The sequence below is a fragment of the Theobroma cacao genome, chromosome 1, assembly GCF_053813885.1.
Source record: "Theobroma cacao isolate CCN51 chromosome 1, ASM5381388v1, whole genome shotgun sequence".
In the NCBI taxonomy this organism is placed as follows: domain Eukaryota; kingdom Viridiplantae; phylum Streptophyta; class Magnoliopsida; order Malvales; family Malvaceae; genus Theobroma; species Theobroma cacao.
Window position 1 is genome coordinate 7471856 of NC_142639.1, and position 25732 is coordinate 7497587.

The following is a 25732-nucleotide window of genomic DNA, read 5'->3' on the forward strand; positions in this document are numbered from 1 at the left end:
ATATTGTTAGAACTTTAAATTAGAAAATGTAGAAATTGGCTTAAAAGCGTGTATCAACATCACTATTTTTGAGATTTTATTCGTCCCTATTTGAAGTGTGCAAAAGAGTTATCGGCGTATAAACGTTGAAGATGCAATGAAGCTTAGTGATTGACGGTGTTTTGTATTGATGAGATCAATCCACTAAACACTCACCGAAGTATGACAAGATTATCACACTTCTATGATATTTTTTTGCAGCAAAATAATATAGAAAAAAACTTGAAGAATATTTGAGAAATGAAGGAAATTGTTATTGTTTTTTGATATACGTTTTGTTGTCTAAAAGATAGTCTTTTTTATAGGCTTATATGCCTATTCCCAACCGACACAATTTGTGTCTCTTTCAAACAATCGCATTTGTCTATTTCAAATAGATATAACTCTTGGTTTTTCTCAGTAGACGTGATTCCTCTTTTATTTTCTTCTTTTCAATAAATATAATTTTCAAATACGATTTTTCTAATCGACATTTTATTTGAAAATGTTCCAACAATCCCCCACCATTTTCAAATTAATCCAAATTTTCGATAATCTTGAAAATCAATTGTATAAATGAATGTGTCTTCTAATTGAACCTTTACTTAGTGAAAACATGTTAAAGTTAAGCAAAATTACATGGTAAACTAAGCTTTAAACTAGCTATTTCATTGGTTAATCGAACATATCTCACACAACGATTTCAACACCAATTAATGCATAGTATTCGGCGACGCTTTTATGGCCATGCTTGTATCCTCTTTTCATGACTGCTGTTAGAGCCAAGCTCTTGAACTCCTAAGAGCAACCACACTTCACGCTTACATAAGTAGATCCCATAAAAAATACTCTGTAACTAAAGCCATTCTAACAATTTTATGTTATGGGTTTATTAATAGCTAGTATATAATTCATCATTTCCTTACCATTACAGGTACTTAGCACTTTACTTGGGATGGAATATTATATGATGTACTTTGTCTCATTGAAGTCAAGACTTCACGTTATACCAAGTGTTGAGTCAAGTTTCCAGCATGAGTGACTTTTAATTTATGAGCTAGAGCCCCATCCCTTTTGAAGTTTTATTTACAAGATCTCTAGCAAGATTTTTGTAAAAGGATTCGTCAAGTTTTCATTAGACCTTACAAAAATTATAGTAATCACGCCATTAGAAATTAATTATCAGACATAGCTATGTCTTAATCCAATATGTCTAGACTTTCCATTATACACTTGGCTATATGCTTTTGCTAAAGTTGTTTTACTATCACAACAGATAGAAATTAGAAAAATTGATTTAGGCCAATAGAGCACACCATAGAGTAAATTTCCTAGGCATTCGGCTTCCTTGGTGGCAGTAGCTAATGCAATAAATTCAATTGCCATGGAAGAATCCGTCGTACACGTTTTCTTCTTAGATCCCCAAGAAATGGCACCCCCACCAAGCTTGAAAATCCATATGCTTGTTGAATCATGATCTTCTAAATTTGTAATCCAACAGCAAATGCTATATCGGCATTGTACATGTCGTTGCAATATATTAAACAACCAATTACTCTTGTGTATTGTAATTGATCAATAACTCTACTAGCATTAAGTGCTAATTTAATTTGAGAATCCATGGGTGTAGATGTTGGTATAAAATTACTACAATCAAAAAATATTTTAAGTAGCTTTTCAATGTAGTGCGATTGTGACAACATTATGTCATTTTCATTTTGAAATATTTTAATTCTTAAGATTACATCCACTCACTACAAAAAATCTTTGTATTTCCAACGGATTTGCAACGGATTTTCAACGGAGTATAATTAAAATTTTTAATTGCTTGTTCCGATGGATTTTCAACGGACTTATGTTGGAAATTTTCCAACGGAATTTTTCGTTGGAAATTTGACTTGTACAATATTTCCAACGGAAAATTCCGTTGGAACTGTAAACTAAAAAAAAAAGTATGTAATTTTTACAGTTTGCAACGGAATTTCCAACGAAAATTTCCGTTGAAAATCCGTTGAAAATTTAATCTTGAGGACACACGTGTTACTGTATATTATTTTCAACGAAAATTTCCGTTAGAACCCTAAACTTTTCCTATGTTATCTTTATCTTTGCCAACGAAAAATTCCGTTGGAACATTAAACTTTAAAAAAAATTGTTCAATCTTTTTACAGTTTCCAACGGAATTTTCCGTTGGAAATTTCTAACGAAAAATTCCGTTGAAAATCCGTTAGAACATATAAAGAGTGAATGATATATTGAAAAATGTAACTTTCCAACGGAATTTTCCGTTGGAAGGTAACTTTTTAGTGCATAAAAGTGTTAATGATATTTGTAACTTTTCAACGGAATTTTTCGTTGGAAATAATAATAATGTTAAAAAATTATAAAATTTAAATTTTTTAAAAATTTTATTAATTTCTTTTAAAAGAATTAGATATCTCTTCAAGCAAATACATAGTTATTGAACTAAAATTTTGGGCTCTATTTAAATATGTTTTCCTTTGAGTAATTTTGTATAATTTTTTTAACTTTAATGAATCATACAATATTGATTAATACTACCAAATTAGGGTAATGTTATATTATTCCAAAATTGAAAAAAATTACTATGTAAGATTTTATATTTTATAAAAAAACCATGATAAGATATAAAAATCATATTAAAAAGTATATATTACTTTATTTATGTTTTAATTGTAATTAGCTAATATATGTAAATTAAGAGGAGTAGTTTTATAATAAACTTATTAATATTTGTGCTTAAAAAATATCATTTTATTATATCTATGTATTCATGCAATTCTGACCGAGAGCTATAGAAAATATATATATATATAGATAAACAAGTATGATTTAAGAAAAAAATCAATTAATAATTGTATTAAAATTAAAGTACAAGTTATATTTTTTAATTGAAATATCTTTATAACTGAATATATATATATATATGAGATATATTAAATAAGAGTCTACATATATATATTAATATATAATTTATGTAAGATTATAGTAAATTTCATTTAGATGATTATAATTATTAATGTAATAGGATTCAAATCATACATATATATATATACACACACTTTATAGTTACTATAACTTGTAAAGTCTTTTAACACACACACTTTCTATTATATATTATGTTACTATAACTTGTAATTATTATTATATAAATGAGTTACTAAATAATATATATACCTTTGTTTATATAAGTTTACAATATATGAAGTTAATTATCTAAAAAAAAGTTGTGAGATTAGAATAGTTTTGAAACTGAACTATTTTTTTTTAAATTTCATGTAACAAGAGCAAATTCATATAATTAATAAAATTATAATTATTAATTAAATTGTAATATCTTTTAATATCTATACTTTATATACATTGGGTTAATTTAAAAAGAATATAATTACCGCTTTCGTATATACACTATAATACTTATAATACATATACTTTATAATATAAAACTTGTAATGTCTTTTAACACAAACATTTTATATTATATATTATGTTTATTTATAAAAAATATAATTACTATTGTATTATAAAGTAATTACTAAATAATATATATACTTTTGTTTATATAAATTTATAATATATAAACTTAATAATTTTAAAAAAAGTTGTGAGATTAGAATAGTTTTTTTACTTAGCAATTTTTTAAATTTCATGTTAATAAGGAAAAATTAATTCATATAATCAATAAATTTATGATTATTAATTAAATTATAAGGTCTTTTGATAACTATGTTTTATATAAATTCGATTTATTTAAAAAAACATAATTACTATTTTGTATATATATTTATTTTTTATTTTATATTAATATTATGAAAATGATAATTTTAATACTTATAAAATTTATATAGCAAAATGTGTTTTTAGCACATTAATCCAAATGTTAAATGTTTATGTAATAGTAATTGATGTTAAAAAAAATTAAAAAAGGAATAAAAAATAAAAACCCATCCCACCCCCCGACCCCTCTTTTTCCTTTTTTTTTTTCTTTTCTTCTAATCGGGTGCCACTCCTTCCCTCCTTCAGCTGACTCCTTCATCTGTTGTTCTTCCTCGACCCGCAACTCTCTCTCTCAACTCCTTCCTTTTCCAGTCGACGACACAAGGCCGAAGCCCCAGCTCTCTCTAGAACCGACTGCACAGGAACCCAAATCTGGTCGGCTCTAGCTTCTTCCTTTTCCAGCCGACGATAGAAGCCCGAAGCCCCAGCTCTCTCTAGAACCGACGACACAGCAACCCAGATCTTGTCTCTCTCGCTTTTTCCTTATCTAGCCTGCGACACAAGCCCGAAGGCCCAACTCTTTCTAGAACCGACGACATAGCAACCCAGATCTTCTTTCTCTCACTTCTTCCTTTCACCGATGGCAAGCCCGAAGCCCCAACACTCTCTCTAAAATCGGTGGCACAAACCCCAAACTCCCTAAACTCCCATTGGCAGTTGGCAGCCCTTCACCCAAAGCTCTATTTCTCTATGTATATTTTTTTTTATTCTTTTGTTTGGCATTGTTTGGTATTTTTTGGTTTGTGGATTGACGTTTTTGGCTGCTAGACTAGGGAATTGATTTTGGCTTTCTATGTTTTTGGGTTGCTAGGGATTCTTAGGAATTTTTTTGATTGAGTTTTTGGCCCCCGAATCCCCTGTGCTACACTTGTACAATATTTTTGGTTGTGGTCTCTACGAGGCTTCGTTCCACTACTCTGCCAGACGTGAATTTTTCGTGTTTGGCATTGTAGTGGTGATACTGGTACTGGCAGGGTGTCCGCGCCCTGCCAGTATTTTTTTTATTGATTTTTTATTAGTTAAGTATTATTATTATTAATTTTTTTAACATAAAAAAATGGTGTTTACAGCTAGCTGCCGGCCTACCACGCCAAGCTCGGGTCTTTCATCGATTAATTTGCCTTTTCTCTCCAACAGCCTAGCCACAGCCAAGGTCTGCCGACTGCGTGGGTGTCTCCCCAAGCTCCACGCCCTTGTTCTTCCCTAGTTGCCGACCTACCACATCACGCTCGGCTCCTTCATCGGTTCAGTTGAATTTTCTCCCCAGTCGCCCAGCCATAGCCACTCCCTGTTGGCTGCCTCTGTGTCGCCCCAAGCCTCACGCCATTGTTATTCCCTAATTGAGATTTTGGTATAGGATTTTGTTAAACTAGGTTCATTCTTAATAATTGTTGTGCAAACAAGATTTGATGCTTCAATTAGGGCTGTCTGTTACTGCAAAATAATACTAGCTTATTGACTGTTTCAAACAGTTTTTTCGAGTTGATCTGTTGCTATTGTATTGTATGTTTCTGTAAAATGATACCCTAAGAATTAATGGAACATGCCAATGTCGATGTTGTCATTAGTTTACGAGAGAGTTTTTCATTACCCCATATTGCAATTAGTGCTTTCAGACTTATGAATTTGGTGATAATGCTGTTGTCTGATTCCCCATATATTTGTTTTTAGTTATTTAATTTTAAGTTTAAGATATTTGTTTTTTATTATTTAAACTTAATTTTTAATTTTTTGGTGGAAGAAAATTTAATGTGTAGTTAATTTTATGAAATAGGTAGAGAAATATTATTGTATATGTATACGGATTCGGCTATACACTGAGAAATTGTATGAAGAAGATTTTAATAATTTTTTAATATAATCAGATTTTTAAAAGGGTTAGGGTAATTATAAGGTAGTAAAAATGTAATAGGGTTAGGGTTAGGGTATTAATTTTAAAATTATTCGGGTAGTTAAGAGGGTACATGAGCCGTTGACATTCCTAGCCCTGAGGGTTAATTTTGTATATCTTGTTTATTTGATGTTTATCAAGATTTGTTTATCAATTGATGTGTCCTAGGTATTTTTAATGATGTTATTGTGTTTTAATTATTTGATTTACGGTTACAAGCCTAAACGTTTCATTGCTTTAACTTCAGTCAAAGGCTAAGGTCGGCTCTTGAAGCATCAAACCTGTGTTCGGTCTGCTTCAAAACGAGATTGGGTTTTGGTCTAATTTTTGAGGTGAGTAAGCTAAACACATAAGCAATTAAATGTTGGTATTTGAGAACTGGCCACCCTTGTTAAACTTCAATTTTATAAATAATGATACTAGCCTTTCCAACGGATAATAGTACATATATTTTGACCCGTCCACAATACTCATGCTGTTCAATCTGATGCTATCCTAATAAATATAAACCATTTTCCTAGGTTTAACGGATAATTCATGTATGCAATAATTTATACTATGAGGGCTACTTTGCATCTTACAATGTAATTTTGAAAATATACATATATATAAATATAATACATATTGGAATGTAGGGTTTAACAAATTGTTTTGTTTCCATCAATACAAATTAGTCTTGATAATGATATTCTATGATACTTAGGATTATAAAATATCAAGAGATCGCTCTTGGATATACCGTCGATTACAAAATGGATTCATTACAGCTGAATTTGTAAATGGAGTTACTGAATTTATTAATTTCGCATGTTCAAAGACTACATTTATGTGAAAGAATAAAATTAGATGCCCTTGCACACGATTTAGTAACAACAAGTTCTTAGATAAAGATAGAGTCAAAGAACACATCCTAAACCGTGGTTTTACTGGGGCTTACACAATTTGGAGTTTACATAGAGAAGATCATGTTGGACAATCATCAAGAAGTAGATCTAGAGTTGAACCATCCTTTAGATTTGAGGGATATGCTGCTTTTCGAGAACCTACATATGAAGATGAAATAGAAAATCCATATACTAGAATGGTTAGGGATGCTATGCGTCTCGAAGTTGCTTTCAACCATGGTTTTGAAAATGAGTCGAGCTTTGTGGAAGAAGATTCCAATCCAAATGCGTCTTCCTTTTACTCTTTGTTAAGCAATGCAGAGGAACCTTTGTGGGTAGGTTGCACTAAGCACACAACGCTTTCAACTGTGTCGTAACTTTTAAATGTTAAGGCAGAGTACAATTTGAGTGAATGATGTTTTGATCGACTGTTGGAGATAATAAAGAATATGTTGCCATCTAATAAGAATTTACCTATTGATTTTTATAGGCTGAAGAAGAAGGTAGCAAAGCTTGGTTTGGGATATATCAAAATTGATGCTTGCAAGAACAATTGCATGTTATTTTATGAGTGATTTGCTACATTTGAGCATTGTCAGGTATGTGGACATCCTCGGTATAAACAGAGGAATTCAAGTGTGAGAATGCATAAGAAAATTCCTTACAAGATTTTGCGTTACTTGCCACTTATATCGAGGCTTCAAAGACTTTATATGTCATGTAAAACTGCTAAACATATGACGTGACATGCGCAACACCACAGTGATGATGGACTCCTTAGACACCCTGTTGATGGGGAGGCTTGACAACACTTCAACCGCACACATGAATTCTTTGCAATGGAACCTCAAAATGTAAGACTCGAGTTATGTGCTAACGGTTTCAACCCTTTTGGATCGACTGCCAATCCTTATTCTGTTTGGCCAGTAATGCTTTGTGCGTATAATTTACCCCTATAGATGTGTATGAAACAACAATATATGTTTCTTAACATGGTTATTCCAGGTAAGAAAAGTCCAAGTCAAAATATAGATGTTTTCTTGAGGCCTTTGATTGAGGAGTTGACTTTATTGTGGAGAGAAAGTGTTGTGACCTATGATGCATATAGGAAACAAAATTTTCATATGAGGGCAGCATTATTATGGACAATTAATGATTTTCCTGCTTATGATATGTTGTCAGGGTGGAGTACACATGGACGATTATCATGTCCATATTACATGGAACATTATAAATCTTTCATATTGGAACATGGTAGAAAACTTTGTTTCTTTGATTGTCATCGGTAATTTTTGCCAGCTAATCATCCTTTTAGGAGGCAGAGGGACAAATTTATTAAAAAAAAGAGTTGAACATGACTTACCATTTCCTCGATTATCAGGAAAAGAAATATTGACGCGTTTGAATTCACTTCATCATCTCCCATTTGGAACAAAATGTGGTGAGCGAAAGAGTTCAGGATATGGTGTTTGTCATAATTGGGTGAAGAATGGTATATTTTGGTCTCTACCTTATTGGCATATGCTTCTTATTCGTCACAATTTAGATGTTATGCATATTGAACGTAATTTTTTTGAGAATATACTCAACACGGTGATGGATGTTAAAGGAAGGACAAAGGACAACATAAAGGCATGACAAGATTTGAAGGTGTATTGCAAGTGGCCAGAATTGGAATTGGTGGAAAATAATGAAAAACTGTATAAGCCCAAGGCTGCGTACACATTAAATAAGGAGGAAATAAGAAATGTCTGTGCTTGGGTTAAACAATTGAGATTACCAGATGGTTTTGCGTCGAACATTTCTCGGTGTGTTAATGAGATTGATGAAAAATTTTATGGGATGAAAAGTCATAATTGTCATGTTTTTATGCAACGATTGCTCCCAATTGTATTCCGTGATATGTTGCCTCAAACAATTTGGGATGCAATTACTGAGATATCTCATAATTTAGGGATTTGTGCACAATTGAAATACGTATTGATCATATGGAAACGTTGCAAGGAAAAATATGGGAAACTATATGCAAGCTAGAGAAGATATTTCCTCCGGGTTTCTTTAACTCGATGGAGCATTTGTCGATTCATTTACCTTACAAGGCCAAGGTTGGTGGACCCGTCTAGTATCGATGGATATATCCATTTGAAAGGTAAAATAATTGTTATTTGTTTTCATATATTTATTTTGAAGAGTTAAAAGTACATCATAAGATTGATGAATATTGTGGTTGTTAGGTTTTTACAATAGTTGAAGAAGAAAGTAAAAAATCATGCCTCTGTTGAAGGATCTATATGTGAGGCTTATGTTATTGAGGAAATTTTCTCATTCTGCTCATGGTATTTTGAACCTGCTGTGTGAACAAGAGTAAATTGAGTGCCACATAATGATGATGGGGGAGAGGTGGATTCTATGGGTCGTCTTTCAATTTTCACTCACCTGGGGCAAGCTTTTGGTTCATGTGATAAATCTCAATTTTTAGATAAGGATGAGTTTTATACTGCTGAGTTATATGTTTTAATGAATTGTGAAGAGATGTTGCCATATATAAAGTAAGTACCATTACTTTTTTAACTTGTTAATACCTTATAATAAGATTGAAGTTAATCACGTAGTCGTGGATATTATGATAGGATATTTGATGAAATTGTGAAGAGAGATGTTGTGGAAATTTCGGAAGAGGAATTGGAGAAAGTATGTGATGCGAGATTCGTTAAATGGTTTAAAAATTATGTAAGTTTCCTTAACATAGAAGTGAACTTTTAATTAATCATTTTCTTTTTTATTATGTAATTTATTATTTTATTTTCTTGTATCTCATGTTTGTAGGTTGCAAAACATAATGAGGAAATAGACCAACATATAATTGAAATCTCTTATGGTCCCGGACGTATGATAAGGTGTTACAGTGGATATTTTGTAAATGGTTTCAAGTTTCACACCTTAAATTACGACCAAAATCGTAAGATAATGAATAGTGGGGTTGGCATAAAGGGAGTTTTTACAATGATCATGAGCGTGACTTTTATGGCATCTTAGTGGATATAATCGAGTTGGAGTATTTTGGTATAAGGAATAGAGTTGTTCTATTCAAGTATCATTGGTTTGATACTGAAAAAGGAATAAAGGTAGATCGATTGCATGGTCTTGTTGATGTCAATTACAACTCAATACTGGCCAGTAATGAACCATTTGTTTTAGCTGCCCAAGCTCACCAAGTTTATTATAGTAGTTATCCATCAAAAAGAAGAGATCGACGTGATTGGTGGGCAGTATTTAAAACAAAAGTTAGGAGTGGATTTCAAATTCCTATTAGTGGTGATAGAGAAAATGAAAGTGATTTGAATGAAGGAGTATACCAAGAAGATATGTCCAATTCAATTACTAGTACTCAATCAGAGGAAGTTGAGTTAACAAAGTTAGTGAGTGGTGATTATGAAGAGGTTAATCTATCGATTGAGGATGAAGAAGATGATATCGATAAAGATGAAGATGAAGAAGACGACATGGAAGGAGAAGATAATGAAGATGATGATGAAGATGAAGGTCATGTGGAGCACGATGATTGTGAAACTTATAATGATGATAATGATAATAATGCAGAACATGAGTTTGATTATTAAAGAAGTGAATGATGACTGTAGGCACGTACGATATTGGTTTAATATTTTCTTTTTACGGTATTGTTGAACTTAAATTTTATAATATTAAAGTATTTTGACATGATGTAAAATTAGAACGTTTGAGTTAAAATCAAGATTTAAATGTTGAAATTAGTTAATATATAATTGCTACATTGCTTCTAATAATTAAGAATTATATGTGTCATTGTTGTGAATTGATGTTTTTTATTCTGTTATAATAATAATCATATTAATAATAATTGCTAATGAAATTTTAACAATACAATATTGCAGGAACGATGGTTAAAGGGAAGCAATAAAAACCGAGACTTAGGTCTTCATATGCAACGGGGAGTATGGCTGTGCTTACAAGTTCCCAAGCATGTGATGATATATCCATTCCACAACAGGTGCAGTAGGAGAATATTGATTCGCCATTTGAGACACAGTCTTTGTACGATGCATTTGCAGAGCAAGTAGAAAATGAGACATCTACACATGATATTACAAGATCCCCATCTATGGATTTAGGTGGAAATGCAAATGAGAAATCGTCAAGATCAAGAGGTAGGGGACCTAGTATAGGACTACAGACTCTTGTAGATCCATCGGACAGACTGCGTATAACTCTTATTGGGGATAGGTATGCTATCTTGTTAAACTTCTTATATTTTTCAACTCAATTTATAATTTTTTTAATTTTAATATATACAATTATTTGAAATATTTTACAAGCACTTTTTTCGAGAGAAGGGTCACATCTACAATAACAAGGATCATCAAAAATCACTTTCATGGTCCATGGTCGACATGGAAGAAAGTCCTTAACGATATTAAAGAGTTAATGTTTAGAAAATTTCAGGTATTATGTTTGTTATATATTTATTAAGCGTACACTTTTCCATTAATTTGTATAACTTTGTTAAATTATTGTATTACATTATGTTGTAGGAAAAGTGTGTTTGGTCTGTAAATAAAGATATTTTAGTTCGACGCATATGGAAAAAAATTTGTTTCGATCGATTAAGAGACATGCTTTCAGAAGAAAGGCATAAAGCAATGACTGAAGCCAAAACTAACAACATTATAGAATGCAGAGGCATGTCGAGGGAATGGATCACAAATGAAATATGGGACACCCTGATCGATACAGTATGGGGTACAGAAGAGTGGCAAAACAAATCGCGAAAAGCAAGGCAAAATCGTTTAACGCCAAAAGAAGGAAGCATTCCAAAGCACACTAGCGGTTCAATTCCATTTGTGGTTCATGCAAAAATGATGGTATGAATTAATGTTACTCAGAATTAATATGTATGTTTTCCCATGAATTTCATTTAAATTGTTCACCCAAAGTTGGATTTCGGTTTTGCTATACATGTTATATATATCAAGATATATATATATATATATATATATATATATATATATATATATATATATATATATATATATCGATTATGATTGACTAAATATAATTGTTAATAAATTCAGGCAATTGAGCTGAAACGAAATGTTACCTTCTTGAAAGTTTTCAACCGTACTCAGAAGCGCTCAGGGGGTCATGGTGATTTTATTGATAACAAGTCCAAGTCTACGAGTGTAAGTAAAAATTCATTAATTTTGACTATTTCTTCTAAGTTGATGTTCTACTTCAATATTAATCATTAATGATGGTTTTTATATAGGAAATGTATAATTCTGTACTATCGTAGAAGTATGGCGATGAGTCATCTTCTTAGCCGGAATTGGTTTTTATGCTTGGACTGAAGCAATTGGAGGGAAGGAGACTACACGCACTCACATGTATGGGTTTGGCACTCGTGTCCCTGCGACAACTTTACTAACTGGAACACAATCCAATGTACCAACATCTAAGTCTGCGTGTGACCCTATCAACTCAAACTTTAACAGTCCCACAAATGCATTGGAAGAAAAAGTGAAAAATCTTGCACAAAACTTGAATAAGATACTTGAGGAAATATGTGAAAAAATACGTGAAGAAATGAGAAATGTGATGGCGGAAGGCATGAGTGAATTTATGGCACGTATGGAAACCATGTTCATGAGTAATGCACATTTAACCCTTGGCGATGCGGGACCTTCAAGACTTGACAAGTAAGAAAAAAAATTCCCTCACATGATGTATAATTTTTAGAGCAAACACTTGGATACTTTTTAAGGATGTTATGTTTAATATTCATATGTATCAAACTATATTATATATTGTGTGTTAAGGATAATTTCTAATTAGATGTTAGGACTTGAATCTCAAATTTGTAATGTGTTTTTCTTTTATATATTTTATAATTGAATGCGGAATTAAATTTAGTATCAAAAACAAAAATGGTAATTTTTTTTGAAAATTTATTATAAAAATAATAGGTCAAACTATTACCAACGGAAAATTCCGTTGGTAATATTTTTCCAATGGAAATTTCCGTTGGAAATGCCAACCGAATTTTTCGTTGGAAATATGCTTTCCAACGAAATTTTTCGTTGGGAAATTTCCGTTGGAATTGCCTTTTCCAACGGATTTCTAAAAAAAAGGAGCAAAAATTCAAATTTCCAACGGAATTTCTATTGAAAATTTTCAACGGAATTTTTCGTTGAAAATTTTCAACGGATTTCTAACGGATTTGCAACGGAAAGTATTACTCACAAAGCTTATACCGACGGAATTTTCAATGGACTTTTCTGTTGGAAATCCGTTGGAAATAAACATTTCTAACGGAAAAAAGCCTATTTCCAACAAAAATTTCCGTTGAAAATAGCCAAATTTTTTGTAGTGACTACACTCATATCTTTCATTGTTTGATTCCAGACAATATTCAGGAAATATACTATCAAGTCTATTTTCTTTTGGAAATCTTAGGACAATTCTTAAGTTGCTAAAGCAATTTAGCATTTCCTTGATTAGTTTTATTTTGAACTTCCTTGTATATTTCAGTATTTTCAGAAGCCAAAGCAAATGCTGACTCTAAGATTCTTACATGCTCTGAAAGCAAGTGAGTAATGACACCTTCTTGATCATAGAAAGGCTTGGTGGTCAAATGATCTGGATTCTGAAAATGGTTTTCAAAATAATTCTTCCTAGAATCCACAAATCCTGGCTTACCTTTCAATTTATAAGTCATAGCATAGGTATCCTTATTAGGCGCTGCATTCCCGATAAAATCATTTAAAAAAAAAATTGCTTTACTTATTGTAAAGGAAACATTTCCTGTATGATATAACTTATGGTAAACTTACCATATTCAAAACCTAGTATTGTAAGCGTATTTCACTAGCAATAACATTACTCCCAATGACATCATAGTCTGCAAAAGGCAAGTAAGTTTTTTTTTTTTTTTTTTTAAATCCTTCTTGATCTATTCTCATCCCTAAATATGGATCCTTGCATTTATACCAAACAAGTAATAGCAATAAACGGTTCCAATAACCTTTGAACATAGATTTAGAATATTCTACTTTCGTAGAATAAGATCTACCATAATTTTTGGTTTCTCTCATGTCATCCAGTAACCAAAAATATGATTTTCATGAATATTCTTTTAATAGTAAACATTGTAGTTATATTCATAATTTTCCCAATTATAAATTTCTTTTTAAAATTTCTTCCTCTTCGTCTCATGACATTCTCCACCTTCTTTTGGACTAGTAAAAAAAATATTACCACACACAATATTTACATATCTCTCATAACAACTTGCTATATATATATATATATATATATTGCATAATTTGTTCTAAATATTTGAATTGGTGTATAATATTTTATATGAAATAAAAAACATAACGCCAATGTCAACAGAGGTTACGATTTGGTTAACAGAGGTGATGTTAGCCATGGCTTGGGAGTGATAATTTTGGGAGTCATAGCATAACAAATGGTGCTCTAAACGCACTGTTTCACTTAAACACAGCACAAAGGCAGCATATCATATGCGTGTGAAACACACCATTTCATTAATAGGTGCTTTTCAAATTCTAGTTTAGATAGATTTATTAGTTTAGAGTTTTTTTTTATATATTTGGAACCCTATTTTTTTAAAAGAAAAATCAAATATTTGAATGTTTTGATTAATTTCGAGTTAATTTGGACTTACTGATGAGCTTACAGATTAATAAAACGTGGGTTGACTGCTTCTTTTCTAAATTTAGACTTACTAATGGGTTTAGAGATTGAAAAGATAAACATTGTTTGAATTGACACGTGGGTAAATGAAGAAACCCTTTGGGGCTTCTTATTTTCACATGAACTGGCAGCAGTCTCCTCTAGGCTCTAGCTGACTTTTGAATAGGATGCGGAGCAAAATTGCACAACATTCTTCATAACCTTTTGGGGCAGGATTAAGTTTCTGCACCCAAAATTTTGCATACTACCGTAACAATGATAAATTTATTTAGCCCCAGCTCTTTGTTGATTTTATTTTGGTTATTGATGGTTTTGTTTTTTGTTTTTTTATTTTTGGTTAAAAAGTAAAAATAATGAAAAACAGAAAAAATAACAAAAAGTAAAAAAACAAGAACAAAAACAAAAGCAGGTTATCAAACAATATCTTAATTTCATGCAGAGATCTCAGGTTTGTGAACGTTTAACCATTGAGAGGAGCTGGGGCTCTGAGAGGCGGCTTTTGTTGCTTCATTATTTTATGTTGAGAACTTTTCAATACAATTTTAAATATCATTTGTAAGTATAGTTTTTACAATTCATATATGTGAATAATGATATAGATAGATTAAAAAGCAACAGAAGAGAGTCTCACAATTGAAATACTTACTTCTAAAAAGATTAGCTGTGTGCAAGCTATTAGAAAGGAAGAACGATTTTGCAACAATGACAGTAGTAACTTTTTTGCTTTATTTAATTTTTTGTTTGATCACCATAATAAGAGGGCGTCAAGTTGTTGCAGTGTTGCTGGTAACTGGTAACATGAAAATTATTTTTTTTAGAAGTGAAAACTTTTGTTATTATTTACGTAATTAAATACAGATTTTTTAAATTAATATTTTTTGTTTTTTAAAAAATTTTAAGGATGATTTTATATCCTCTAAAGCTACTAGTCATCGCAGACAAATGGCACTGCATGGTTGAAACGAAAAAAAGTATACATTTGGAAACAACGCGCATTTAGATAATTTAACCTTATTAACTAGTGGTAATGGCAAGACTACTAGTCAATAAGGTTGATCCCACTTCTGAAGACAATAAATAGGATTGAGTTGAATTTTCGCCACCCTTAATTAGACATTTACATTTGAGAAAACGTTTGAGAAGGAGAGAGACAAGACAAGGGTGCCCACTGAAATTTTTTGAGCTTAGTTGTCCAATAATAGTTTGGGTTATTTCCATGAAACCACGAGAAAGAAGACCAAAGTTTTAAACTACTTCGTTCCATGAAAGCTGTATCTTTTTTTTTCCACCTTTTCCGACTTGTAATGTTTCCTTTTCACTATAATTGAAATTGAGTGACTCAAAAAGCGCCCAAGTTTTCTTGTAAGTATGAAAGCTTTACCTTTTTATTTCGCATTTTCGTGTTTCGTTGTTGACTTTAATCGATTGACTAAAAAGTCACCGATCATGAAGACAAGCACCTTACAAAGAAACGCAATCCTGATGTAGTAGAGATAATCCCTTCCCATTTCCTTCACAAACCACAACTGCTTTCTCTTTCAACAAACTAGTTACTATAATTATTAGCTCAAACGCCTCCAATTCTCTACCTATAGCGTTTCTCGTCTCGCTATGATTACCGGATGGAGGGAAACCGCTCTAGCAGGAAATATCGAGGCACTCTATGCATCAATTCAAGAAGATGGAGATGTTTTGAAGCGCATTGATGAGGTGGAGTTTGTTGACACTCCCTTACACATAGCTGCAGCCGCAGGGCACACCGATTTTGTGATGGAGATGATGAACTTAAAGCCATCATTTGCTAAGAAGTTGAACCAACGTGGCTTTAGCTCCCTTCACCTGGCCTTGCAAAACGGGCATAAAGAGACCGTGCTTCGTCTCCTGGAAATTAATAAAGATCTTGTTCGTGTCAAAGGGAAGGAGGGCTACACTCCTTTGCATTATGTAACTAGAGAAGGAAACCTTGATCTTTTGGCCAAATTTTTGGAGGATTGTCCTGAATGCATCTTCGACGTGACGATTCACAACCAGACTGCTTTTCACATTGCTGTTGAAAACAATAGATTAGCTGCTCTTCGTGTCTTATCCAAGATGCTGAAGAAGACCGATTGTTGTCAAGACGTGGTGGACCGGAAAGATAAGGATGGCAACACTGCCTTGCACAGAGCTGCAGCCAAGAATTACCCCCAGGTCATCAAATCTCATTGACCCGCTCTAATTAATTTTACTTTTGGTAAAAAGAAATGGATCCTTTTTTGGTTGTATTTTGCGGTCATTAACTGATAGAAGTTTTTGTCTTGATTAAACCTAGATGCTCAAACTGCTATTAGCATGCAAGGCTGATAACAATGTGACCAATCAAGCTGGTTTAACGGCTCTGGATGTTGCACGGGGCCAGGTTAACAACCGAGAGAGCATTAATATACTTGGAGTTTGTTCATTTCCTGGAGTTTCAACTTTATATGAGTTGTGGCAACTGATCGTCAAGTTTTTAACAAAGGCATCGACGGAGATTTTTCAGGATATAGATAGCATATCAAGCGAGGACCGCAACGCTTTATTAGTAATATTAGGACTGCTACTAACAGCCACCTACCAAGCAATTCTTAGCCCGCCTGGTGGCGTTTGGCAGGGTGAAGTTTCCGAAACTCGTTTAAGCCCGCCTAGTGGAGCTCCAACCTCCACTCCCACTCCAACCCATTCTAAAAAATGTAGAAATATGGTAGGAACATCAATCATGGATCCAGGTGAATTTCTTGTTTTCTATCTTACAATCTGTGCAGTCTTCATAGTAGCGTTTTTCTTAACATTGGGCCTCCTTAAACCTTTTCCCCGAGGTTTCAAGACTGCTCTTCAGGTATTATTGGCATTTTTTGCTATATGCTTTAAAATGTCAATAATTACCATAACTCCATTTTATTTTTTCGTGCCCTTAGTAATCGACACATTTATATTTTTGGTTTTTCTTATAATGATGTCCATGTCGAGTGCTTCCCGTGTATCCAAAATTATCGTTATAGTACTAGGATGCTGGTTCCTTTTGGGTGTCATTTTTCGCTCCGTCGTATCTTTCATTAATTAAGATTTCATATTTTCTATGTCGTATCTCTATTTGTAGTTAAATGTATCACAACCAAAGTCAATTTGTCATGCAATCACCTCTTCTTCTTCTTTTTCTTTTGTTGTTTTCCAAGTTTTGAACCAGTGCAGTTTTATTGTTTTTGAAAGGTTGAGTGTAGTATTAAAATCAAGATCGATAGGGAGAGTCCCTGTACAATCAAGCAAAAGCCGCAGTAAAACAAAAAAGAACCTGCGGAAGAATCCTTCTCATGACAGAAACAGAAAAAGATTTGCCAAGGAAGAGGTGAGAAGGGACCCTGTACAAAAAACACCCCTGTGAAATCAACCAGTGCAGTTTTATATTGTACTCCTATTTTGGGATCTATCTGCTCGAATTACTTTTACTAGTTTGCTAAAAGAATGGATCCTTGTTTTTTTATTGTATTTATGTCTCAATTATTAAACAGATGCTCAAATTACTATTAGCATGCAAGGCTGATAAAAATGTGACCAATCAGGCTGGGTTAACAGCTCTGGATGTTGCACGGGGCCAAGTTAACAACGGAGAGAGCATTAATATACTGCGCGTATGCTCATTTCCTGGAGTTTCAACCATAGGTAATTACGCCGTGGCAACCAAGTTTCAAGTTTTTAACAAAGACATCAGCGGAAAATTTTAAAGATATGGATTAACATATCAAGCGAAGACCGCAACGCTTCATTAGTAACATTAGGACTGCTACTAACAGCCACCTACCAAGCAATTCTTAGCCCGCCTGGTGGCGTTTGGCAAGGTGAAGGTTTAGGTTCCCATACTCTGTTTAGCCCGCCTAGCGCTGTTTCACAGGTTGGAGCTCCAACCGCCACTCCCATTCCAACCCATCCTAGAATAAATAGAAATCTGGTGGGAAGATCAGTCATGCATCCATTTCATTTTCTTGTTTTCTATCTTACAAACCGTGCCGTCTTTATAGTAGCGTTTTTCCTAATCTTGGGACTCCTTAGACAATTTCCCCTAGGTTTGAGGACTGTTCTTCAGGTAATATTGGCATTTTTTGCGATACGCTTTCAAATGTCAATATACGCCATATCTCCATGTTATTTTTTTGTACCCATAGTTATCGACGTGTTTTCGTTTTTGGTTTTTGTTATAATGGTGTCCATATGTAATGCTCCCCTGGTATCGGTAATTAGCGTTGTAGTACTAGGAGGCGTGTATCTTTTAGATGTCTTTTAATTTCTCAATCCTTGTCTAGTATGCTTGTTATTCCTTTTCCTTCTACTGCATCGGTTCTGCAGACTCTGGTACAAATTAACAACGTTAGTCAAGCCTGATCAACAGTCAAATTAGCGTACGTACCACCCTTGAAGATGGACGCATCTTGCGTCAATTAACATTTCACATTTTCTATGTTGTAGCTCTATTTGCAGTTTTATGTATCACAACCAATGTCAATTTCTCATACACTCACCTCTTCTTCTTTTTTTCTTTCTTTCTTTCCCTTTTTTTTTTTCAAAATTTTGAACCGGCGCAGTTTTATATTGTACTCCTATTTTGGGACAAAAAAATTAAAAAAATTAATAGAAAATATTGTTTTGCCATCTCAAAATATAACAGATAATGTTAATTTGGAAAAAAATAATAGTAAAATGTTAATTAATTAATGATAATCATTAATATATTTCAATAGTCAATTTTTCATAAAGGAATAAAATAAAAAAGTAATTACATTTTAATTGAAAAATAATAAATTAAATTTCAAAATAAAAATATGATCAATATTATATCCGACAGTGAACATGTACGGTAAAAATATGCTTTAAGCTTCTTCCCATGTTATTTGACACGCAAGCATGAATCAGGCAAATTCGCAAACAGCCAGATTATGTTAATAAAGCCCACGAATTTCACCCTTGGGTTATTTAATAAAATTTTGCTGTAAATAGTACCAGAGACAAAAGTATAATATAAAAAATGTCAAACCCTGTTTTGTAAAATAATTATAATGTCATTCACATGCTCGATAGAATGTTTGTATATTTAGGAAGTTCGAGAAATCGTTAAAAGACGATATTGCCCTTAATGGTATCATTAAGTCGATTAAGCCTCGAACTAGTTCAAATAAAAATTTTAAGGTAAAATTAAGAGTTTCACAGTTTAGGGATGACTCAAAATGGTAATTAGGAGTTCGAGGATCAATTCGGAGTCAAACCGAAATTTTCACTATCTAAGGGCAAAATTGTAATTTTTCCACCCGCGGATAAAATTTGAGATTTTGAGAGAATTTAGATCACATTTGACAAATTGGAGAATGGTATGAGTATAATGGATGAAAAATATGTCTATTGGCAATTTTTCAGTTTTTGGGGTAAAAATATAATTTTTCACTTTACGAGGGCAAAAGTGTAATTTTTAAAAATTTACTCCACCAAAACTTTGAAAAAGTCTAGAAATTTCATGGAAGACATGGATAACTGAAGAGAATTGAGTGGTAGAAAAAGAAAGTCAAAAAGATGGCTAGAAAAAAATAAAATAATAAAACATTCAAAAGATAAATAAAATAATAATATTTTATTAAGCCTATTAAAAGGCTTGAAAATTTTAGAATTCTTCATTGGGATTGTCAGCCAAAACCAGCAGGAGAGAGAGAGAAATAAGAACAAACCCTAGAGTGAGAAAATTCAAAGAAAAAGTATGATTTTTCAAGGAATCAAGTGTTTAAAGGTATGATTTTTCAAGCTTAGCTTAAGATTTATCATTTCCATGCATTTCCCATCATTTTTCATGGTTGAATCATGTGATTTGAGGATGAATTCAATTCTGAAAAAATGGGTTAGGAGAGAGAAATTTATTAGATTAATTTGATTCTAAGTTATGTTAGTGTTTTAAGTTAGTTTAGCATATTTAGGAACAAAACAACAAGAAAAGAATTTATTTTCCTCCATTACCATTATTGGCTGAATTTTCTAGGGAAATATTGGTTGCTGATCTTGATGTTTATTTGAGGAATTATGATGAATAATGATAAATTATGAGCCTAGAAAAATAATGAGAATTTTCGGAGCAAAAATACGAATTTTTACCCACTAGGAGTATTTTCGTAATTTGCTACTGAGACTGATAATTTGCACCACACTGAGGAACATTAAGTCAATTTGGGTGCAATTGAGGTATAGAAATTGAAAAAAATTAATTTGAGATTAAATTGGATGCGTTAGTAATTTAATCGGGTAATAGGCCGAATTAGGTCAGCACGGCATTTAAGCGGTAGTCGGATAAGTTGCATGTCATTTCATGCATATATACCGAGCCTGAATTGATTTTATAATGGTCAAGCATTGATGTGGTGAATTATGTATTGTACATTGTGGATAGGTGGTGAGCAAATTACACTGGTAAAAGTACAGAAATTGTGCTTGAAGACTGGGATTAGGAGTACATCGACTCCTGGAACTGTGAGTGGACAACTTATCGTCTTAAATATCTAGAGTAATTATATTTTTTTAATGCTTTTATTGAATGGTGAGTTTAAATTATAAAATATTATGTTTTTCAATTAAAATTTTTTTTAATAAAAATGAGATTTATACTGATTTTGAAATCAAATATTGTTTTGGGAAAATTGAGTATATGGAGACTGTGTTGAAATTTATGATTTTATATGTTATTGAAATTGTGGCTTATGACACTATGGTAGCATGATGGCTAAATTTTTGGGGTTGGCATGAAATATATGAATAGTTTTGGATTAGTCTCGGCAGACTGGATTACATTTTATTCGTCATATTATGCTACTGAAATTTTTATGGGTCTGGTAATATATTAAACAGTCACTGCAGTGGTGGGGGTTTCCATGGACTGCCTATGATAGGGGCACGGTAACTCAATTATATATTTGCCTCCGAGAGGAGATGTTGGGTGAAGTATCTCCTGAGGTATGATTTGAGTGCACCTCACGTTCGGGCCACCACGTGAGAGTGAGACTCAACCAACGCCAAGGAACGATTGTGTGTTAGATGTGAAAACATGTTTATGGGTATGGGTCATTGAACAACCTTGGCGGTCTCAGTGGGATACCTTGACGAAGGTACCCGCGAGAATGATATTGGCAGGGGCCAAGTTTAAGAAATTCATAAGCCGAGAAATTTTGATGAAAAGAAATTGTTTGGTATAGATTGAAACAAAATTTTTGTTATGAACATTATTGTGATATAACGTTTTTATATTGTCTCCATCTACTCGGTTTTAGATGTTTTTGATGGTAATTGTTTACTCACTAAGATTATTTAATCTCACCCCTCTTCCTATCTATTTTTCAGGCTCAGGACAGTTTGTTGATAGTTGATTAAGACGAAAATTAATCTTGGAGTTGCATCATAGGAAGTAAGGGTTCGTAGCTCTACACCTTCTTGGTTAGTTGGGGGCCCACGTGTCACTGTAAACGAAATTCATACTTTAATTATTTTTATTATTATATGAATAAATTTATTTTACTCTTATGCTACAAAAGTTATTTTAAGAAGACTTTGAAAATATTGTGTTTTAAGAAAATAGAATATTTTATTTAATATTTTTATTATATTCAAATAGCTATAATTTTACTTTAAACGAATGTTTTAGACTTCAAAATTTAATTTAAATAATGAAATATGTGTTTCCACTTACAAATTACATTTTTACAGATTTCGAAATTTCAAAAAAAAATGACGAAAATGCCCTTGTGAGCTAGAAAATAATATTTTATTGTTTTGAGTTGGAAACAACTTATAATTTCTTGAAATACGAGATTTAATAACTGTCGCTCACCGGGGAGATGCGGAAGTTGATGTTAAGCCTTACGAGATTTTGATCGGCATTCGGGGTAATGAGTGCTTATCGAGACGTCGCGACAATTGTCACGGGCCCGATAGGAGTTCCGGGTCATGACAAAAAATCATTGCTCACATTTTTAAAGGATTTACCCCTTTTAACAAAGAAAACGAACAAGGTCGGCATAAAAAAAATTAAGTAAAACCTTAAATTGCTATGACAATAATTTTAGACCAATATTATATATGTTAATCTTATCATGTAATGTATAAGCTTGATAAATTAAGGTGCGTTGTCCTAAAAAATTACCATCTCAACTAATTAACACTTAAATAGTGAATTTAATTAAATTTTAAAGTATGCTTGATTAACATCCAATCAATACTTAATAAGATTTTTTAATTAGCTTGATTTGGGGATATATATAAAAATTCATACTCACAAATTGATATATTTAATTTAATAGATTAATAACACATAAAAAGAATTAATTGGAAATGATATATACAAACCGGATTCAATTATAGGTTATTGTTGAACAATAAGATCTTATTATAATTTTACATAAATCTTCAATTTAAAAAAATATATATGTTCCATTCATTCTTTTTTTTTTAAGTTTCTTTTTATTAAATAGTTAATACTCATTTTATATTCTAACTTATTTTTGCATAAATTATTTTTTTTACTTTTTGATATTAAAATATAACCACGAAATAGCAATTTTCTAAAAAAAATTAAAATTTTAATATAAAATAAACTAAAATCAATCTTTTTCTCACTTTGATGTATTAATTAAAAATTTATTTAGTATGTCAACATATCACATCAACATCACGTAATATAAAAATTACAAATATAATTTTCACAAACTACAATTAATCAAATTATTAATTATAAAAATCTATTTGATATAAAATAAAAATAAAGAAATACAAAATAAAAGTAAGAGACTTGATTGAACTCAACAAAAAAATTAAATATTTATTTAAAATTTTTAAATAATTTAAAAAAATTTTAGATATTATATTTTAATTTTTTTGAAATTTATTATATCATGCTCGGTTGACATGAAAAAAAAATAAGGAAAACTTTAGGAGAAAATCATATAAAGGGCTTCCTTGCTTGACACTTGGCAATGATACAAGAAGCCCCTAAAGTTATGAAATTACAAAATTACCCCATTATCAAGCAAAAATCTTAAATAAGTTACTATTTCTAGCCAAATAAATGGCATTAATTATTTATACATATCACCTTACTTAAACTAATTATTATTTCAAACAAAAGTTATGATTCACTTTTTTTTTCATAAAAAGCCATATATGGTACATTAATTAATTTAGAATTTGTCGTACTAAAAAAATGAAAAATATTATTTGTCTTAACACTTTTTATTTTATGATATAATAATAACTTATTAGTTTGATTACAATTTAAATTCATCCAAGATAAAAATATTTAGAACAAAAGTGATAAAGTAAATAGCATGACTCAAAAGTTATTTACATAGAAAAAACATTAAAAAAATTTTCTTATTTTTAACTTAAACATTATTGTAATTTAAAACTCTCTTCACGCCGTGTTTAGTTAAATCTCTTCCTCATGGACCAAATACCAATCTATAACTATAAACCCCTTTGGGCTTCCTTGCTTGACACTTGGCAATGATATTGCCTGAAGGAAGAAATCAACTATAAAGCCCAAATTCAAGAGTCAATTACTTTGTGAAAGGTTCACTTCTAGATGAAATGACATTTACACTAGTTTAACTATTTGACAAGTCTAATTATTCGATCATTCTCATTTTCTAAATTTATTAATAATATAAAAAAAAATTCGACAACCAAATAAATGAAAATAAACTAAATTCAAAATATGAGTTGTTTACTTACATGTCAATAATTGTTTTGATGATAGCCATATAAAGGTACACAAATCTTATAAAATTTTCAAAATGAGTGATTTCAAAGATTTTTAGTTCATTCAATAACTAAAAAATATTTTTTCTCTTAAACACACATAAAATTTGACATTATTGGAATATCGTATTTCAAGTCTATCTTACCATCTAAAATTTATGAGTATAAATAAGAGAAAAAAGTTAAAAGAAAACTGAGTACTAAAAAGAAGTACTATAAGTTGTACTGTTACACTTTTTTGCTTCATCATCAGTAAAACAAGTACATAACTGATTATATAACTTCAGATCACTAAATGAACTTGACTATGAAAAAAAAAATAAAGCACTTATATGCATTTTAGATCACTAAATCAACTTGACTATGAAAAAAAAACACTTACATGCATGTAGTCGTCCTATTTAAGTTAATAAATAATCTCATGTAAGATTTTTACAGCAGATTGAGCATTTTAAATTATGAATAATCAAAAAGGGTTTGTTATATTTAAAAGAAGTCCCAAAGGTTTTTAACTTGACACTTGACTAGGTTTTTGGTTTGACACGTGGCTATTAGGGCATGGGCTTGAAGTATAATGGGATTTGTGGTTGGGTTTTTAGGCGTGAGTTGGGGCTGGGTTTGGATTAGATTTTTTTTCTCTCACTGTTATATGTGAGTATTAATAAAAAAATAATTTTTTTATTCCATTATTTATTACTCCCATATTATTTTTCAATGTTAAATGTAACTAATGTAAAGGGATGCATATCCACTAGCTAAGAGATAAGGCTTTAAAAGAGATTGAGTTACTACATATTTTATTTTTCAAGTGTTAACTGCAGGGGAGAAGCTAGCCAATTTTTTTGAGAGGTCAAAGGCTAAGAAGAATAAAACTTAAAAATTTTTAAAACTAATATATTGAACTTAACCATTACTAATCAAAAGATTTATAATAGACAATAATTTTATATAATATGTAAATCAAAAGAAACGAAAAGAAAAAAATTATAATAATACTCTAAAAAAGTTTTGTTCGACAATGACAATATCTTTCTTAATATAAACAATTAAATTATCTGTAAGAAACTTACCATCCATTTTATTTTAGAGTCTTGTCTGTCTCAATATAAACGACTAAAAAATTAATGTAGTCAATGTAGACACCTATTTCAAAAAATAAAAAAATAAATAATAATGAAATATAATAAAAAAACTAAAAAATAAAAAAACAAGAAATAAATTTAAAAAAAAAAGAACAGGAAAGGTTTGAGTGTGCTCAGTCCCTTCTCCAATCCATCATTACAGGGCATTAATGCCCCTGAAAGGTAGCCGGATTTGGGGAGGAATGGTCACCTCCAGCTACCAACTCCCCTTTGTGCCAGAGACATGTGAAATCATGCTCAGAAGAGCATGATTTCGCCCTTGGATTGTCCAATTTTTTGGACAATCTAGTTCTTAAAAAAGGGGCTTTGAACCGATTTGAAAATGGGGAGAAAAGCAATTTTTTCAAAAAAAAAAAAAAACCAGAGAGAAAATGTTTCCAACAAAAAAGAAACCAACCTTTCAGAAATAAAAAACCAGATTAAAAAAATCAGATTTTCAAACCACAAAAAAA

The 25732-nt window shown here is 31.5% G+C and overlaps 1 protein-coding gene and 1 pseudogene across 2 annotated transcripts; both read left to right on the forward strand.

Annotated features, from left to right (window-relative positions):
* Window positions 1-6788: 6788 nt before the first annotated feature.
* Window positions 6789-7880, forward strand: LOC148764490 (uncharacterized; annotated as a pseudogene).
* A 7967-nt stretch (window positions 7881-15847) lies between these two features.
* LOC18611866 (ankyrin repeat-containing protein BDA1-like) lies at window positions 15848-17850 on the forward strand. 2 transcript variants are annotated; one of them, XM_088804358.1, is made up of 3 exons: window positions 15848-16536; window positions 16658-17093; window positions 17575-17850. In XM_088804358.1, the coding sequence occupies exons 1-3, from the start codon at window positions 15958-15960 to the stop codon at window positions 17577-17579; spliced, it is 1020 nt and encodes a 339-aa protein (XP_088660484.1). In that variant the 5' UTR covers window positions 15848-15957; the 3' UTR covers window positions 17580-17850. The 2 variants fall into 2 exon arrangements, with proteins under 2 accessions (XP_088660484.1, XP_088660481.1); XM_088804355.1 differs by having other exon boundaries at window positions 16658-17850.
* The last annotated feature ends 7882 nt before the right edge of the window (window positions 17851-25732 follow it).